General features: G+C 37.6%; 1 protein-coding gene across 10 annotated transcripts in view; it reads right to left on the bottom strand.

The window, feature by feature from the left end:
* The window catches only part of ARHGEF9 (Cdc42 guanine nucleotide exchange factor 9), a 171,189-nt gene that overhangs the window by 46,949 nt on the left and 104,517 nt on the right, over window positions 1-19,723 (bottom strand). For all 10 annotated transcript variants that reach the window (XM_036226739.1, XM_016122604.1, XM_016122607.1 and 7 more), the window contains 2 exons: window positions 16,745-16,924; window positions 1,882-2,114 (listed from right to left, as the gene is read on the bottom strand). In XM_036226739.1, the coding sequence (XP_036082632.1) occupies window positions 1,882-2,114; window positions 16,745-16,924 (413 nt within the window). The remainder of the gene's footprint in view (window positions 1-1,881; window positions 2,115-16,744; window positions 16,925-19,723) is intronic.

The raw sequence follows: 19,723 nt of genomic DNA, 5'->3' as shown, positions 1-19,723 counted from the left end.
TTCTAGGTTCCATGGAATAGATATTCAGGAGTAGGTGGGAGATATGCTGTGATATAAAAACATTTGAGAATCACTCTTGGAATATCCTGGTTTTAAAACTATTGGTCTGAAGTCTTCTCCACTGAGATTTAGGTACAATATTGGCTGCTTATGGTCACTTAGCACCATGAAGTATAACTATGGAGGTCATTTAGGCTCATGACACCATGGGCTGGCAGAACCAAAAGACATTTTCTAGAGTGGCTAATATTATGGCTCACAAACCTTCTTGGCCGTAAAAATCACCTAGAGGGTTCCCAGACTACTGTCCATAATGTGTGTCCCTGTTTTGCCACAGACTTGTTCTTTGTTGTTTTTCTCTGTCTGGGCCTCAGTCTTTCCAGCCATAGAAGGAGGAAATCTGACTAGAAGACCTTCCTTAAAGGGTCTTTCCATTTTAGGTGTCATAAATATTTTCCATTTTTATTTTTAAAATATCTTAATTTTAGTGAAGGTTCTTCAGTTTCCTATTAGCTCTCACAAGAAACTGTATCCTTAAAAAACTTGAAACTCAGTTCTGGCAATGAGCTGTATTAAATCTTTTCAAGTGAGACTTAGTTACCTCCAAATTTCATGTCTAATGAGTATTCTCTCCCCACCTCCAACTCCAAGCTAGCAAAAAGACTCAGGAAAGGGAAAGAAGAATCCTCCCTTGAAAAGTCCTTCTCTATCTGCCTCCCTCACAGCCAACAGAGCATGTAAGTCCGAACTATCACTACTCACACAAAGGGATAGTCCAGTGCCGAATTTGGATTCATATCTGAAATCTGTCCAAGGCACCGGAACCACTAAAACACATGAGTCATGATTTGCTAAAGAAAAATTAACTTAAAAATGAACCCAGGGGAGTGTGACATAATCAAAATCAACTGGCCCACATGTGTCCTTATGCAACTAGGTCTAGAAGTCAGCTCCAAGGAAACGAGGCAATGGAGACAAATGAAAGTAAGAAGCAGGCCTAATAAGAATCAGAAAGAAAGCTAAAGAAAATTGGGCAAAGGCCTTCTTTCTTCTTGGAGTGCTCAATCAGGAAGAAAGCCGAGAGCTAAGCCAACAAATCTAAGGTTGGGAATTTAATTAATACCAGTTAAAAGCCAGCTACAAACAGGCTAGGGACTCTAGACCATGAAGTAAAGCATGTGAAAGAAGGAGAATGATTCACTGTGGACCATCCTCATTGTTGAAGATGACTCCCAGCATACATCTTAATGGTAGGGGGTTAGGGGTATCATTTCCATTCTGAAAGAGATACTCTTGATTCATTTTGAGTTGGTTTTCTTGAAAATACTGAAAAACTTTGAAAGAACCTCAGGGTAAGTCTCGAGTCTATTTTCCCCTAGTCATGATCTGGGTCTAAGGGGAAAGCACAGTTGGAATTAGGCAGAGCAGGGTAGAAAAGACTTAAAGAAGATCAAGAATGTAGCCTTACAGAAGAAATCAAAGGTCAGTACGGTTGGACAGGTTGTTATCAGGATATCTGAATCTATCAAGCACAGTAGAATAAACAGTGAACAATTATTCCATCTAGGATGATTCGCTTAGCTAAACTCAGGACTAAGGACCAGGCTATAAGCTAGCTGAAGTCAGGGTCTAAGTTGTACAATAATGATGATGTATACTGATTTTGTATGCATATTGACTGATAACTTTATAAGCAACTCTCACAGGCATTCCCTCACTTTATGCACGTAACAGCCTTAAGAGGTAATCAAGAACATGTCATCATACCATTGTGCAGATAAGCTACCAAAAGCTCAGGAAAGGCAAAAGGACATATGCTCTCAGTAAGGACTAATACAGAGGAGGCTCTCTTCCATACTCCTTTTCCCCTTAATCTTTTACCTATGGTCCTGAGCGGTATACTTGAGGAGCTCAGCCAACTGTAAGGGATATTTGCAGATCTTCTGGACTGGAGTCAAAAGGAAACCATCAATAGCAATGTCAATCATCTGCTGCAAGAGGCGACAGGCCTCAAAGAAGTGCTGATAACGGCTGTCTTTCATCAGTTTGGAGAGCTCCATACAGGCGTCCAGGTGGTTGTTACAGTACTCAGAGTATATCCAGAATCCATCTTGCTGTGAGCAGAGTTAAAAAGAAGAGAAAGTGAAAGGCTACTGTGGACTCTAAAAGAAGTTTTAGAGAAATGGAAAAACAGATCAGACCCTGTTTTTATGTAGGAATATTAAAATTATTATAATATCAATCTTTCCTAAAGTGATTCATAATTTAATAATAAAAATAAAGAAATTTTTTGAGAACTAGATAAATTGTAAAAATTCAGATAGAAAAAATAAATCAATAGGAATCATAAGGAAATTCTATAAAAGAAGGATAATGAGGGGAGACTGGCCCTCATAATTGTAAAACACATTATGACAATAAAACTCTGGCACTGGATCATGAAAAGAGATAAGTCAGAGGTTCTACTTCTGGCAATGTCAGACTAAGTTGTTTTAGATAAATCTTACCAATGAGAATAGCTAGAAAAGTCAGAAAAATACAACAAATTTCAGTTTAAAGAAATCACATCATCCAGAGCCTCAAATTGTCTCCAATTAGGGGTAAATAGGTCGTGACGTATACAAGTTAAACACAAATGACTGAATAAAAAATATATGTGCATGTGTATGTATGTATAAATATGCATACAGAGAGAGGAGATGAGAGAGTAAGGAGAGAGAGAGAGCATATTCAAATTATGAAGTAAAAGCAGTGAAATGTTAACAATAGGTGAATCTAAGTAAATGGTATATGAGTGTTCTTTGTAATGTTCTTATTTTTCAAGTTTTCTGTAAGTCTGAAATTATTTCCAAGTTTTACCAACACCCACAATTGTTCTTATACACTGTTGAGTACTCATACAAAAATTACCTGATGCATGAACAAAACCTAAGAGAAATAATAGAAATTAGTAGACAAAAAAAAATCAAGATTGAGTTACTACACATGGACTTAAAAACATTATTTAAAAATTACACATAGGCAAGCTACACAGATTAAAAGAAAGTAGAAAAACATATATTTAATGCAGAACTTACTGACATAAAAATCCCAGAACTTAAAAGAAAAGCAACCTAATTAAAAAAAAAAACATGCAAAATAGTACATTAAAAGAATGATACACCATGCTTAGGAGAGACTTATCCATCCACTTTACCATATTAACAGATTAAAGGAGGAAATCATATAATTATTTTAATAGATACATAATAAGCATTTGAAAAAAAAGCCACCAGTGAACTAGGAATAGAAGGAAACTTCCTCAGTAGGCTAAAGGGCAACCATGAAAAACCTAAGCTAATATCATTTTCAATGGTGAAATACTGAATGTCTGCCTCTAAGATGAGGTACAAAAAAGTAGCCTGCTTTCACAATCTGTAGTTAACACTGTATTGGAGGTTCTAATCAGTATAATAAGACAAGAAAAGGAAAAAGAAGGTATGCAGATTGAAGGAGAAGAAATAAAATTGTCTTTATTCAGAAATTACATGATTGTGTATATAAAAAAAATCCTAAAGAATCTGTAAAGAAAATACTAGAATGAATTAGTGAATTCAGTAATGTGTCAGGATTCAAAGTCAATATACAAAAATCAATTGTATTTCTATATCAGAGCAACAAACTATAAAAAATGAAGTAAAAATACCATTTACAATAGTAACAAAAATTGAAAACTTGGAAACCATTTTTTTTACCTATGGTCCTGAGTGGTATACTTCAGGAGCTCAGCCACCTGTAAGGGATATTTGCAGATCTTCTGGACTAGAGTCAAAAGGAAACCATCAATATTCTGGCTATTGTAAATTGAGCTGTCATGAACATAGGGATGCCTAGATCTTTATGAATTGTTTTCTTTGGACAAATACCCAGAAGTGCAATTACTGGGTTAAAAGGTGGATACATTTTTAATTTTTTGAGGAAATTCCAGACTGTTTTCCATAGTGATTGCACCCATTTGCAATTCCACCAACAGTGGAGGAGAGTTCCCTTGTCTCCACATCTTCACCAACACTTGTCATTTTTTGATTTATTGACAATAGCCATTCTGATAGGTATGAGGTGTTATCTCATTGTGGTTTTAATTTGCATTTCCCTGATGATTAGTGACCTTGAGCACCTTTTAATATATCTATTGGCCATCTGAATTTCATCTTTGGAGAAATATTTATTCGGAATTTCTACTCATTTTTTAACTGTTTTTTTTATTGTTGTTGAGTTATATGAGCTCTTATATATATTGTGGCTATTAACCTCTTATCAGATGTATTATCAGCAAATATCTTCTCCTAGTTAGGTTACCTTTTCATTTTGTTGATGATTTCCATTACTGTGCAAACACTTTTTAGTTTGATGTAGAAATGTTTATTTTTTTCTTTTGTTTACGTTGCCCAAGGAGATATATGAGAAAAGAAATTACCAGTAACAATCATCAGAGTTTTCTGCATGTGTTTTCTTCTAGAAGTTTTATGATTTTGGGTTTAAATCTTTAATAAATTTTGAGTCTGTTCTTGTATATGGTATAAGAAGGTGGACCAGTTTCATTATTTTGCGTGTATCTGTCCAATTTTCCCAGCACCATTTATTGAAGAAACCATATATTCTTGCCTCCTTTGTCATATATTAAGTGAGCATATAGAGGTGGATTTATTTCGGGACTCTCTATTTTGTTCCATTGATGAATGTATCTGTTTTTACGCCAGTACCATCTGTTATGATTACTGTAGACTTGAAGTATAGTTTGATATCAGGTAGTGTGATACTTCCAACTTTGTTCTTCTTTCCCAAGATTGCTGTGGCTATTTGGGGTCTTTTACAGTTCCATATAAATTTAAGGATTATTTGTTCTAGCTCTCTGAAAAATACCATTGGTATTTTTATAGGAATCACATTGACTCTACAGATTACTTTGGGTAGTATGGCCATTTTAATGATGTTGATTTCTCCTACCCATGAACATGGTATATGCTTTGATTTATTTCTATTTTCTTCCATTTCTTTTTTCAATGACATAGTTTTCTGAGAACAAGTCTTTTACCTCTTTGGTTAATTTGATTCCTAGGTATTTTATCGTTTTCGATGAAGATGTAAATGGAAATGTTTTCTGAATTTCTCTTTCTGAAAGTTCATCATTGGTATACAAAAATGCAACCATCTTCTAAATATTAATTTTGTATCCAGCTACTTTATTGAATTCATTAATCAGTTCTAGTAAATTTTTTGTGGAATCTTTAGGGTTATCTCTATATAGTATCATGTCATCTGCAAATAATAACAATTTTACTTCTTCCATTCTGAACTGTACACCTTGTGCCTTTATCTTGTCTGATTGCTGTAGCTAGGAATTCCAATACAATGTTGAACAGAAGTGGAGAAAGTCTTGTTCCTGATCTTAAGGAAATTGCTTTTAACCTTTTCCTATTGAGTATGATGTTAGCTGTAGGTTTATCATATATAGCCTTTATTATGTTGAGGTATGGTCCCATATTCCCACTTTGCTGAGAGTTTTTATTATAAATGGATGCTGAAAATTTACAAAGGCTCTTTTGCATCTATTGATATAATAGTATAATTTTTATCTTTCAATTTGTAAATGTGGTATAACACATTAATTGATTTGCAGATATTGTACCAACCTTGCATCCCAGGAATAAATACAAATTTATCATGGTATATGATATTTTTAATGTATTGCTTAATTTAGTTTGTTAATTTGTTGAAGATTTTTGCATCAATGTTCATCAAGGATATCAGCCTATAGTTTTTTTTTATTGTCTTTGCTTTTGGAATCAAGGTAATGGTAGCCTCATAAAAAGAATTAGGGAGCCTTCTCATTTCTTAAATTTTTTGGAATATTTTGAGAAGAACAGGTGTTAAGTTTTCTTAGAATAACTGGTTAAATTTGCCTATGAAGCCATCTGGTCCACAACTTTTCTTTTTAAGGAGTTTTTCTTTTTCTTTTTCTTTTTTATTACTGATTCAATTCCATTGGTGGTAATTGGTGAGTTCTGATTTTCTGTTTCTTCTTGACTCAGTCTTGGGAGATTGTATGTTTCTAGGAATATATCCATTTCTTCCATATTGTCCAATTTGTTGGTATATAATTGCTTGTAATATTTTCTTAAGATCATTTGTATTTCTGTGAAGTCCACGGTTACTTCTCTTTTGTTTCTGAATTTGTTTGGATCCTCTTTTTTTCTTGAGACTAGTGGAGGGTTTATTAATTTTGTTTATTCTTTCAAAAACCAGCTCTTGGTTTTATTAATCTTTTGTCTATCTAGACTCTATTTCATTTATTTCTACTTTGATCTTTATTATTTCCTTACTTCTATTCACTTAGGGCTTTGTTTGCTGTTCTTTTCCCAGTTCTTTTAAATATATGGTTAGATTGTTCATTTAAGCTTTTTCTTGTTTCTTGAGGTAGGCCTGTATTGCTATGAATCTCTCTCTTAGAATTGTTTTTGCTATGTCCCATAGATTTTGAGTCACATTTTCATTTTTATTTGCCTCTAAGTATCTTTTGATTTCCTCTTGATTTCATCCATTAACTTATTCATTGTTTAGTAGCATGTTATTTAGCCTCCATGTGTTTGCATATTTTCCAGTTTTCCTCTTTTAGTTGCTTTTTAGAGTTTAATAACATTCTGAATAGAGAAGACAGTTCATATGATTTTAATCTTCTTAACTTTACTAAGAATTATTTTGTATCCTAACATATGATCTACCCTAGAAAATGTTCTAGGTGCACTTGAGGAAAATGTATATTTTGCTGCTTTAGGGTGAAATCCTTTGAAAATATCTACTAAATCCATCTGGTCTATTGTGTCATTTAAGCCTATTTTTTCCTTGTTGATTTTCTGTCTGGAAGATCTGTGTGTTGGTGTCAATGGGGTGTTAAAGTCCTCTACTATGAGGGTATTACTGTTGGTCTCTTCTTTTATGTCAGTCAATAACTGCTTTATATATATAGGTGTTCCTATGTTGGGTGCATATATGTTTACTAGGATTATGTCCTCTTAATTTATTGATCTCTTTATCATAACATAATTTCCTTTTCTGTCTCTTATTATAGTATTTTTATAAAGTCTATTTTGTCTGACATAAGTATCGCTACCTCGGCTTTTTATTTTCTCCATTCCATTTGTGCAACATATGTTTTTCCATCCCTTTACTTTCAGTGTGTGTGTCATTTGATCTGAAGTGGGTCTCTTTTAGACAGAAGTTGCATAGGTCTTGTTTTCTTTTTATCCATTCAGCCACCCTATGTCTTTCGATTGGCACATTTAATCCATTCCATTTAAAGTGATTATTGATAGGTACACAGTTATTGCCATTTTATTATTTGTTTTTATTTACCCTCCACTTCTTTTTATTACAGAAGTCCCTTTAACATTTCTTACAACACTGGCTTGTTGGTGATGAATACCTTAAGCTTTTCCCTGTCAAGAAAGCTATTTCACCTTTAATTTTAATTGAAAGCCTTGTTGTATAGAATATTAGTGATTGTAGATTCTTGTTTTTCATAACTTTGAATATTTATTTTCAGTCCCTTCTGGCCTGCAAAGTTTCTGTTGAAAACTCAGCAGACATTTTTATGGCAGTACTCTTGTAAGTAACTAGCTGCCTCTCTCTTGCTACATTCTTAATTAAAATATATATATTATATATATATAATATATATACACACACACATATATATACATATATGTATAATTAGTTTCAAATATACAGTATATTGGTTTGACATCTATATAGTTCATAAAATGATTCCCTCAATTGCTCCCTCCCTGCCCTAAGCCCCCACCTAGCCAAAATACTAATGCTATCTGCATTCCCTATGCCATGCTCGTGACCATCCATCAGCTACTAATTTGTACTTCTTTAACTCTTCATCCCATTCTCCCAGGCCCCCAACCGCCCCCCCCCCCTCTGTCCATCATCAAATTGTCTTATATTTGTGAGTCTGTTTTTGATTAGTTTGTTCTTTTTATTCCTTAGATTCCACATATAAGTGAAATCATATAGTGTTTATATTTCTCTGTCTGACTTAAATACCTTCTAAGCCCATCAAAGCAATATCTTTTTCCATCCCCTTCCCTTTAGTCTGTGTGTGTCTTTTAGTCTGAAGTGAGTCTCTTGTAGGCAGCATATGTAGGGGTCTTCTTTTCTTATCTATTTGTCCACTCTATCTTTTAGTCGGAGCACATAATTCTTTTCCATTTGAGGTACTTATTGATAGGCATATAGTTGTTACCATTCTTTATTCCTGTTTTTGATACGTAATTTTTCTTCTTAAAGAAGTCCCTCCAACATTTCCTGTAATACTGGATTGGTGGTGATAAATTCATTTAGCTTATTCCTGTCTGGGAAGCTCTTTATCTGTCCTTCAACTCTAAGTGATAGCTTTGCTGGATGAAGTATTCTTGGTTGTAGATCTTAGGTCTTCATCACATCGAATATTTTGTGCCAAGCCCTTCTGTCTTGCATAGTTTCTTTTGAGAAATCAGCTGCCAGTCTTATGGGTGATCCCTTATAAGTAACTATCTGCTTTTATCTTGCTGCTTTTAAGATTATTTATTTTTATTTAACCTTTGACAGTTTAATTATGATGTGTCTTGGTGTGGGCCTCTTTGGATCCCTGGTTTTTGGATCTCTGAGCATCTCGAGGTTTTAGGTCCATTTCATTCACTAGGTTAGGGACGTTTTCCATCATTATTTCTTCAAATAGATATTCAACATCTTGTTTTCCTTCAGGTATGCTGATCAGATGGATATTTTGACCTTTACTAGTGTCCCATATGCTCCTTAAATTATTTTCATAGTCTTAGCACCTTGTTTCTTGCCATTCCAATTGAATGTCTTTGGTTTTCCCATCCTCTAGATAGGTCATTCGATCCTCTTCTTTATTCACCTTGTTTATTCCTTTGTTTATTCTATTTTGTATGCTTCTCATATCAGATAATGTGTTCCTCATTTCAGACTGGTTCCCTTTTATAATTTCATTTCCATTTGTGTGTTTTTTTATCTCTTTGTTGACATTCTCACTGAATTCATCTACCCTTCCCAAAAGTTCATTGAACATCTTTATAACCAGTGTTTTGAACTCTGCATCTGTTAGATTACTTGACTCCATTATTCCTGAATCTCTGTTCTGTTTTCTCATATGCTTTCTGTTTCTTTGTCTTTCCATTTTGGCTGCCTTTCCATATCTGCTTCTATGTACTAAAAAAATCTTCTAAGCCTCCTGGTCTTATTAGTGTGGATTTGTGAAGTAGGTATCCAGCAGCATAGTCCTGAGAGAGGTTCAGCTGCAGGCCAAATTTATCCCCAGCCTCTGTCCCTCTGGAGCCACCTTTTAAGATTCAGCAAGCAATCCACAGATGTTGTGCTTCTAGTTGCTTCAAAAGACCACACCAGAAACAGAAGCCAGCTGCCTCCAATGTGACTCTAGATGCTGCACAGCAAGGAGCACTTGACTTGTGGAGACTACACATAGATGTGGCTTGGGTGGGGCCATGAGTTGAGGAGGTGGAGTTTCAGGGAACTCTCTGGGCAGAGCGACCCCTGTTATCCAGTTTGATGATGTCAGGGCTATGGCAGTGCTGTGTCCGCACACGGGATTTGGAGAGGGCTTGACAAGGAACAATGGATACTGCCAGCACTTCTGAACAGAGTTGAGTCTCGCCTGAGCCCTCACTCCGATGAATTCTCCCTGTAAGTCCCTGGTGTCCCCTGCAAGCAGCAAAATTGGCACTGGTGCTCACAGTGAGCAGATACATCATCGGGAAAATCCACTCACAGGCACAGCTTCTTTAAGAGGCATCTGTCTCTGCCACTGCTGCAGCCTCCGTCCCACTCAGCCGCTTGAGACCAGGCAGCCTCGCATCCTTGCCCCATCCTACCTTCTGCCCATTGCAGGGTGATTTATTGGATTTCTCCCTAGTTGTATAGCTTTTTCATCTAGATTTCAGGTGATTATTCCTTGCTATTTGCTTCTTGTTTCTGTCGCAAGTTTGATTTGGTCGCCAGAGGGATGAACAGAGCCTCTATCATCTATGCCATTTTTTTTCAGCTCTCTTTCTTGCTACTTTTAAGATTTTCTCTTTGTTTTTGACCTTTTGCATTTTAATTATAATGCATCTTGGTGTGAATCTGTTTGAATTCTTCATGTTTGGGACTCTTTGTGTTTCTTGTACTTGTATGTCTAATTCCTTTGCCAGGTTAGGGAAGTTTTCTTTCATTACTTTGTTAAATAGAGTCTCAGTTCCTTGCTCTCTCTCTTCTCCTTCTTGTACTCCTATGATAAGGATATTGTTACGTTTCACATTGTCCCAGAATTTTCTTAAACTATCCTTATTTTTTAAACTCTTTTTTTCTTTTTGCTGTTCTGATTGGGTGTTTTCTGCTACCTTGTCTTCAAGTTGGCTGAATTTTCTGATTCATCCAATCTATTATTGAATTCTAGTGCATTCTTCTTTCAGTTATTATATTATTCATTTCTGTCTGGTTCTTTTTTATTGTTTCTATGTCCTTTTTATGCTTACTATCTCTTTGTTGAGGTTCTCATTGAGCTCATCCATTCTCTCTCTAATTTCAGTGAGAATCTTTATAATAATTATTTTGAACTCTGCCTCTGATAGGTTGCTTGCCTCCATTTCATTTAGCTTATTTTCTGGAGTTTCACCTGTTGTTTCATTCGTGGCATGTTTCTTTGTTTTATCATTTTATTTGCCTCTCTATGTTCATTTCTCTGTTAAGATTTGTTTCATATCTCAACCTTGGCCAGATGGCCTTATGTGGAAAGTGTCCTGTGTGGCCCAGTGGCACACTCTCACTTATCACTTGTGCCATGGGCTCTGGATGGGATCTTTGTATGTGTTGTGTGTGATTTTCTGTTGTAGCTAAGCCTTTATTGGTGTTAGTACATCAGTGGATGGAATTAATGCTTGGGCTGACTAACTGTGAGAATTGGCTACACCCACAAGGTACGAGTTCCTATGTGAGGGCTGACCCTACTGAGTGGGATTTACCCTAGCAGGCTTGTGTACTTGCTGAGACCATCCTTTGTACCACTTATGGGGCTAGTGAGATGTTGCTCTGTTGTGGTTTAGTGCCAGCCTCCAGGTGTTTTGGTTTTGTGTCCCCTTGGGAGGAAGTCCCCAGTAGGCCAAGGTCAGCAACTGCCTCTGATTGGTGACAGCTACAGCATAATCTGCAGATGATCGCTGCCTATGCTAGATCTATATGTAAGTGGAAAAGATAATGCTGTAAGCTGTGGTCTAGTTACCCACAGTACCAGGTCTAGAGTAGTTTAACAAAAGGACCAATGCTTCTTAAGTACTGAGGCTGCCTGTCAGTTGTCCATAATACTCCGTTACTGGAAGAATCATTGAGTGCTATGCATGTTGTGTGGTTTGGGGTCCCAGGGAGTCACCTGGATTTATTGAGATTTTCCCCTGCCACTGCAGTGTCAGCTTACATGCCACTGGTGTCTTTTTGGCTTCCTGTGAAAATTTCAGATCACAGTGAGGCCAATCGCTGCCCTCTTCAGGCATGCAAACACCCAAGATCTGTCTGAGAATTACTGAAGCTCATGCACAGGAGTTTGTGGCCCGCCACCAAAAGTTTCTCCCAGGATGTATGGGCTTTGCATAGCCCCCACAAACTGAATGTTGTTTGCCATTGAATGCTTGTTCCAAGGAAATCAGAGAATGAGACTGGGTTCCCTGGGAACAGGCTTGCAACAGGTAATTTGTGGGTTAGGTGAGGCAGTATCTCAGTGAGGCACAGGGCTGTCAAGCCTACACAACACCAGATTTCTGCCAGTTCTGGGACTGTGGTTTCCCACAAAAGTCACATATCACTGCAAGACCCAGTGACATCTGGAATTTGTCCACAAACCACTGTAATCTGCCCAAGCAGTACTGTATCTCATGCTGGCAGCAGTGATCTGCCTGCCACTGATTTCTCCAAAATCTGCACACTGTTTCTAGCCAAGGTCTGCTGCCTGTGCAGAATGTACAAATGTGAAAAGGGGCAGTGTGGGTACAGCTGCCTGTCAACAGGTCGCTGGTACTTTGTGGATCGGGTGGGGCTAGATCTCAGAGAGACAAAGGCTGTCAGGCCAATGCAACCTCAGTTTTGCTGCAACTTCTGTGTCCGTGCATTCCCATAGTAGTCACAGATCACAATAAGACCAGCTGCTGTATAAGGCAGTCCTACAGATCCCTGCAATCCCCCCAAGTGATATTGCAGCTCATGAAGATAGCAGTGGTCTGCCCACAACTGATTTCCCTGAAATGCATGCACTGCTCTAGCTAAAGTCTGTTGCCTGTGCAAAATGCTGAGCCCCAGCGAATGGCAGGGAGAGGGTGGCTGCCTGTCAACAGGCCGTGGGCATTACGTGGATTGGTTGGGGATGAATCTCAGGGAGACGGGGGCCATGAGGCCATTACAGCCTCAGTCTTGCTATAATTTTTGTATCCGTATACCCCCGAAAAAGTCACAGATCACAGCAAGACCAGCTGCTGATGGACTGGCACACAGATCTCCACAATCAACTCAAGCACGTGTTGGCAGCAGTGATATCTACCTGAAACTGTTTTACCTGAAATGAGCTCACAGTACTGGATGAGGTCTGCTACCTGCACTGAATATTTGGCCTTGGAAAGGGGCAGGGAAAAGGAAACTTCCTGGGGACAAGCCGTTCCAGGAAATCCGTGGATCGGGTAGGGCAGGCTGATCTCCCCAGGCCAGTGCAGCTTAAAAATTGGCCATGAGGGTGGAGGGTTCAGCATAGGCAAGCTAGCACCCATCTGTAGACTGTCCTGTTTGGGTGCCCAACTAAGGCACAAAAGTGGCTGCCTGTCCAGCCCTCATTCTGGAGCCACCTAATGCAGTCATTCCCGATGTGACTCTTGCCCAAGGCCCCGTGCCTCCACTGGCACCCAGAGTGTGTGATCCTCAGTGAGAGAGGCTGTGCTTAGGGCCCTTTAAAGTGGTGTCTGGGATTTCAGTCACCTTCCATCTCACCCGGTTGGCCAGAATCCCCACCGATATTTACAGTTAGATTTTTTGGAAACTCCTCTTTCCTGGGCTGGGACCCTAGGCTGGAGCGCCCCCATATGAAGGTAGGAGCCTTCTCTTCTTCATGGGGGACCTCTGAAGCCACACTCTCCCTCCCAGTGTTCCACCACCATCCGTGGGTGCTGGCTCAGCCTGATTCACATCTTTGCACCTCCTACCGGTTTTGATGTGGCTCCTTTTTATTGTCAGACATATGTGTTATGATCGGCTGGAGTTCAGGTGATTTTCCACGTTGATTATTTTATAAATTAGTTATAACTTTAATGTGGTCCTGAGAGTAGGCGAATCTTGCTTTTACTTAGTCTGCCATCTTGACTGGAACTCTATGATCAATTGATTTTTGACGAAGGTGCCCAGATAATTAATTCAATGGGAGAATTAATAGTTTTTCAACAAATGGTGCTGGAACTCTGGATATCCATAAGAAGACAAATTATCTTTGATCCTCACTTTACACCATATATAAAAATTACCTCAAAAAATGATCATAGACCTAAATATAACAAATTTAAAAAGGCCTAGATGTAAGAAATTTCTATTTAGAAAAAACGAGAACTCTTTGTGACCTTGAGTTAGGCAAAGATTTCTCTAAAAAGACTCCCAAAAACATGAACCTTAAAAAAATAATAATGAATTGGATTTTAAAAAATTAAAAGGTTATGCTTTTCAAAAACACTGTTACGAAAATGAAAGGCTAAGACACAGACTGGGAAAAAATAAATCTGACCAAGGACTTGTAAACAGAATAAAGAACTCCTAAAACTAGACAATAAGAAAATAATCTACTTAAAAGTGGTGAGCAAAAGACATGAACAGACACCTCACAAAGATTTTATACAGATGGAAAATAAGTACATGAAAAAATGCTCAACATCATTAGCCATTAGGCCAATACAAATTAAAACCACAATAAAATATCACTAAACATCTATTAGAATGGCTAAAATAAAAAAATACTAATACCACATCCTGGCATCCATGTGAAACAACTGAAATTCTTATATATTAGAAGTGAGAATGCAAAATGGTGTAGCAACTTTGGAAAACAGTATCTTTGTCAGTATCTTATAAAGTTAAACATTTACCATGCAACCTAGTAATCCCACAGATGTGAACAACCTAGTAAACACCCCAAGAGTTGTGGAATGAACTGGTGAATCGGTAGTATATCCAAACAATGGATTATTACTAAGCAATAAAAAGAACCAACTACTGATTCATTCAACATGGATAAATATCAAAGGTATAATCCATGTTAAGTGAAAAAAACTAAACACAAAAGGTTACTACTATATGATTCCATTTATATGACATTATAGAAAAAGTAAAATTACAGTAACAGAAAATAGATCAGTATTTGCCAAGGGCCAAGGGTTGGAGCAGAGAATGACTACAAAGGGAAAATGAGAGTGCTTGACGAAATGACAGAAATGTTCTATATCTTGATTATGATGATAGGTGCACAATTACATATATCCGCTAAAGCCCGTCAAATTATACACTCAAAATTGGTGAATTTTGTATGTAATTATACCTTAATAAAAGCTGATAAAAATGAAATCCTAGAGCTGATTAATAAAAGAGTAAACAATCCAATTTTTTTCAAAACAAAGTACTACATGAAGGATTATACACCATGATTAGGTAGGGTTTATCCTAGCAATGCAGCGTTCATTTAACATATGAAAATTCTAATTCCAAATTCACATGAAAAGATTAAGTGGTAAGAGCATGTTATTCTTTCAATAGATCAGTGGTCCTTTTTGTCTCCCAGGTGACATTTGACAATGTCTAGAGACATTTTTTTTGTCACAATTGGGGTAGGGATAGCTACTACTGGACATCCATTGGATAGAGACCAGAAATGCTGTTAAACACCCTATGCTGCACAGAGCAGGCTTCAACTGAGAACCACTATTCTATATTCTACTTACCCCACTCAACACTATGTTTATGACATCTATACACATTGCTATAAGGTTGATATATTTGTTTCTTGCTACATAGTACCCTAAAGTAGGCATCATCTGTCTGTTTCATATCCATCCCTTGGTTATAAATACCTAAATTGCTTCTAATTGCACTCCACTACACATAACACTGCCATGTAATGAACAGTCTTGCAAATGCTCCCTCATAGACCTCTGTAAGAACTCTAGGATACATCCTCAGGAATGAAACCACTAGGTCATACACATGCTTAACTTTGACAAATACTTCAAAGGTGCTTTCTGGAATGGCTGAACTAGTTTAAATACTGTGCAGAAAAGAGTTAACATATCAGGCCTATGACTGCTATCCTTAGAAAGACCTGCTTGAAATGATGACCACTAACTGGCATCTTGGAACTTGTACCTCAAGAAGGTTCTTACCATTCCCTGACAAGGGTGGCTCACTGTACCTAAACTGTTTGCACAAACAATGTGGCTTATACTGAAACCTCCTTTCCTTCCTAGAGTCTAGAATCGGGGTACATGCTAGGCAGAGGGTGCCTACATGACCAGCTCCCCCCTCCTCACCTAAAATTTTGGACACTGGGTCCCTAATGAGTTTTTCTGGTAGATATTTCACATGTATTTTCACAACTCATTGCAAGGGGAATTAAGTGCAAACCTGTATGACTTCACTGAGAGAAGACTCTTAGAAACTTGTGCCTGGTTTCCTCCAAACTTAACAAATGTGGCTTTTCCTTGTGCTGATTTTGGTTTGTATCTTTTAGCTGTAATAAATCATAACCATGAGTATGACTATATGCTGAGTCCTGTGAGTCCTTCTAGCAAACCATTAAACATAGGGATAGTCTTAGGGATATCTTCTCCAACACACATTCCAATAAGCAAAGCAGGAGAAATTTGCAATAAGACTTACTTTTAGCTGCACACTTTTGTGTGCCATTTGCATTTTGTATCATGTGCACATATTATCTCTTTAAAAACAAATACTCTATACAAAGGGGATTAGAGTTATCAAAAACAATTAGGTCACCTGTGAATGAGAATCAAAAGATGTTAGAGAACCACAGGGGTTTAGAGTGAAACATTCTTATATTCCTGATGAAGAGGCCCAAAGGAGGGACTTACCCAAAGATACCCAGACAGTCATTACGGACACAGAACTCAAATCTTCACTTTCCTAGTTCTTAGTGCTCCTTCCTCATATGATCTCTTTTCCTACACATGTCACTTCCCCTATCCTAGTGCTCTCCCCTAAATGGGGGACTAAGGGGCCTACTTTCATGCTGACCATGGTCACTCCTATTTCTCAGATTCCTGGATTCTCCATGCAGTGAATAATTTCAGAGTCTTTCCGAAAATAGTGGGTCCCATGGAAACTAACCCAACAGGAATGGGAAAGAGAAGTTGAAGAAAAATCCTACTGGTAACTATCTGGAACAATAGATAAAATGGAACAGAAAGGTAAAGAAAGAAAGAGTCTTAGGCCAAATCACAGTGCCTTCCTAAGAGTCCTCATACGCTGGCAAAGGTGTCACTATCAGAGTCAGAGAGGAATCCATACCCTACCACAGGACAATGCAGCTGAGCAGGACCAGACAGCTCAGATACTCCTTCCATTGCTTCCTAACCTCTCTCAAAAACCTCCCCACAAAGGGGAAGAAACTTACGTGCTCCAGGAAGCAGGGTCCTATCTCGCTGAGGTGGGGGTCGTCATTGTTGTACTGTTTCTCCAGGTCTCTCACGAAGCCCATCTGAAATCTGTAGATGTCTTCAATGTTCCCAAAGATCACCTTCAGTTGTTCATCACTGAACATGTCCCTTCTCTTCCGGCATTGCTTTAGGTAGCCCTACAGACAAAGAAAAAAGCTCAGGCTGAGGATATCCCTGATTCCTTGAGGGCTTTACCACTCACTAAGCACTTGGGAGTCTCATTTTAGTTCTGTGAAGTAGATAGAAAAGAATCATTTTCACGTTTTTTTCATATGAGAAAGTTGAGATTTAAAGAAGGAAGCCACTCCACCAGTGAGTAATTAAGAAAGATGGATGTCAAGCAAAGGTCTTCAGAGTACAAAGACTCCAGAGTATGGAGCGTTCTCCATCATTCTCTATGACAAGAACCCCAAAAGACATAGGGAACTCTCAAAACTGGTTAAGCACAAATACTTTCACTCATTTTAGTAGTTATTGCTTTAGCTGGATCTATTCATATATCTCAAGTTCTATTTCTTATAGGATCAATTTAAAAGATCTTTATACTATTGACAACAATATGGCAACAGAGGTCCCATCAGAAAAACTTCCCAAAAGGAAACAGAAATTGACAAAACCAAACCATTCTTTAAAGCAATATCTTAGCCATCTAAGGTAGCTGGCCAAGAGAGATCATTTGGATGAGCTCAGCCAACAAGCCCACAAGTGTCCAGGCATGTGTTTTTAACAGAGTAAGTATTCAGGACCCATTTGTGAATAAACAGATAAAATAATACAGCTAGCCATTGATAAAATGCAAGAATCAATAAAAGATTCTTGGTTTAATAAGAGAGCACTGAGATAACACAATCAGATTCAGGGTACACTGTAAGATAAAATAAAAAAAAAGCCATAGTCTTCCATTTTGAATCTACTGGTGTAGATTTTTAACTAATGGTCACTGTCCTCATTACAAATCATTAGCATGTGAAAATTTTCTTGGTGAGAATGAATTATGGTCGCTCGCCTTCATCTGAAAGCTAAATGCAATTTTCATAACACCTTTCTTAAGTGCTGTGTCGTTAATGAGGAGCATTGTAGTGACTGACTTACCACTTCTGGTTCTATCTCTACCTCTACTTTGTCTCTCCTAACACAGCTTACAATTAGGTCATCTAAGCATACTCCAGGAAGATCCTCATCGCTGGCTTCAATGTCCTTTACTAATCCCTACCAAAATCTCACTTCATTTACCTCTTTCACACTCCAATTCAGCTGTTAATTAGTAAGTATCTTTAAACAGTCTGAAAACTGATAGTCTGTGCCCATGGTGACATTTATTTAACTAACAGCTGCTGCCCTCATTGACTGGCATGCTCAAGATGTTTTACATTCATTCATGTTCAATTCCTGACCAGGAAAATGTTGCACTCTATTCCCAGAATACCCTTTTAGCTCCACTATCTTTACTGAATTAGTTTCCAAAATTCTGCCTCCTTATAAAGCTTTCCTTGACTTATAGAGAGGCAAAAAACTTCTATAGGCCCCTCCTTGTCAAATATCTAACTCCCAAGGCGTGCCTCTGTCTCTCTCCTTTCTTTCCCTCTCTCTCTCCTTCTCTTTATCATCCTTTCACCTTTGGAAATATTTTTGCTACAGTGGAACAGGGAAAGCAATGAGCATATCAACTGGCAGGAAATTTTCCATCTTGACATTAGGCAAGGAGGCAAAGACTTCTTCACCTCTGCTCCCACTTTTTCTCCCTAAGGTAAGCCTGTGAGCATAACTGAAAAAAAAACTGGGAACAATGTCATATCAGCATGTCACATCGGGGTAAATAGTAGGTATCAGTGAGTGACCACATTGGGAAACAAAAGAAGCTGTCAGGGATGCCTCATTCATCCTTAGGAGCTGGAAGTACTTAATACTTTTGTTCACTATTTCCGTTTGAAAGGTCTCAGGCAAGAAACAAATTATCATCAAATCTCCAAAGTGCAGCAAGGATACTAGATCTCGACATCAGTATGGAACATGACAGAAATGAAAGAGAAGAAAAAAAGTGGGCTCTGTAAAAGAAAGAAGAAATAGAGATGTCAGTGCAACTGCCTAATTCCCCAAATGTACTATTCATTGCCATTGTCAAGGACACTGTTTTCTATTATGCTATGTGTGATGTAACAAAGGAACATTAAGCTATATATTAGGAGAAATGCCCAGAGGACGACAGGACACTAGAGTGTTTTGTCAACTGTTTTTCTTTAAAGCTAATGCTAGATTATAACTATATTCTGGTACATTTATCTTAACAAAATATTACAAAGCCACTAAAAATAATGAATGGGAAGATTACCTAGAAACATGGAAAAGTGTTTATGATGTAACATTAAAGAGCAGGACACAAAATGATATGGCATGATGATAACAACTCTTTAAATACATATACATATGGACATATTTGAAGGAAATATGCAAAAGTGCAAAAAGTTCTCTTAAATTTTGTGGATTCTAGTTCATTTTGTTCCTATTTTCAAAATCCCTCTAATGCTGTTTTTTTTATTATTATTTTATGGTTAAAAATGGGGGGAAAGTCTTTGACAGAGAGTATAAAGAAAATGCAGCTGTAGTAAGGCTGCCTTGAATATGTTATCAAGAAAAGGGGGAGGATCCAATGTTCTCTCAAAATATCTAGTGTTTAAGATACATGACTTACTGAAGGGAGTACAAATAATTGAAACTGCCCTTATCGAGGAAATAAGAAATGGGATATAAGAATATGATAGTAGTCTGAGAACCCCAAAATGTTACCTTTAGCCCTTATAACATGCAGCGTCCTAGGCTTCCTAGGGGGGAAAGGCCAGGAGATATAACTAGTATTCTGGAGTCTTGCCTTCATTTTTCATCCCCTTTCTTTGGCTGACCTGGTAATTTTATCAAGTTTTCCATAACAATGAAGAACA

Source organism: Rousettus aegyptiacus, unplaced genomic scaffold (assembly GCF_014176215.1).
Source record: "Rousettus aegyptiacus isolate mRouAeg1 unplaced genomic scaffold, mRouAeg1.p scaffold_m13_p_9, whole genome shotgun sequence".
Taxonomy (NCBI): domain Eukaryota; kingdom Metazoa; phylum Chordata; class Mammalia; order Chiroptera; family Pteropodidae; genus Rousettus; species Rousettus aegyptiacus.
The sequence above is the reverse complement of the archived record's forward strand: the minus strand, read 5'-3'. Positions and strand labels throughout refer to the sequence as shown.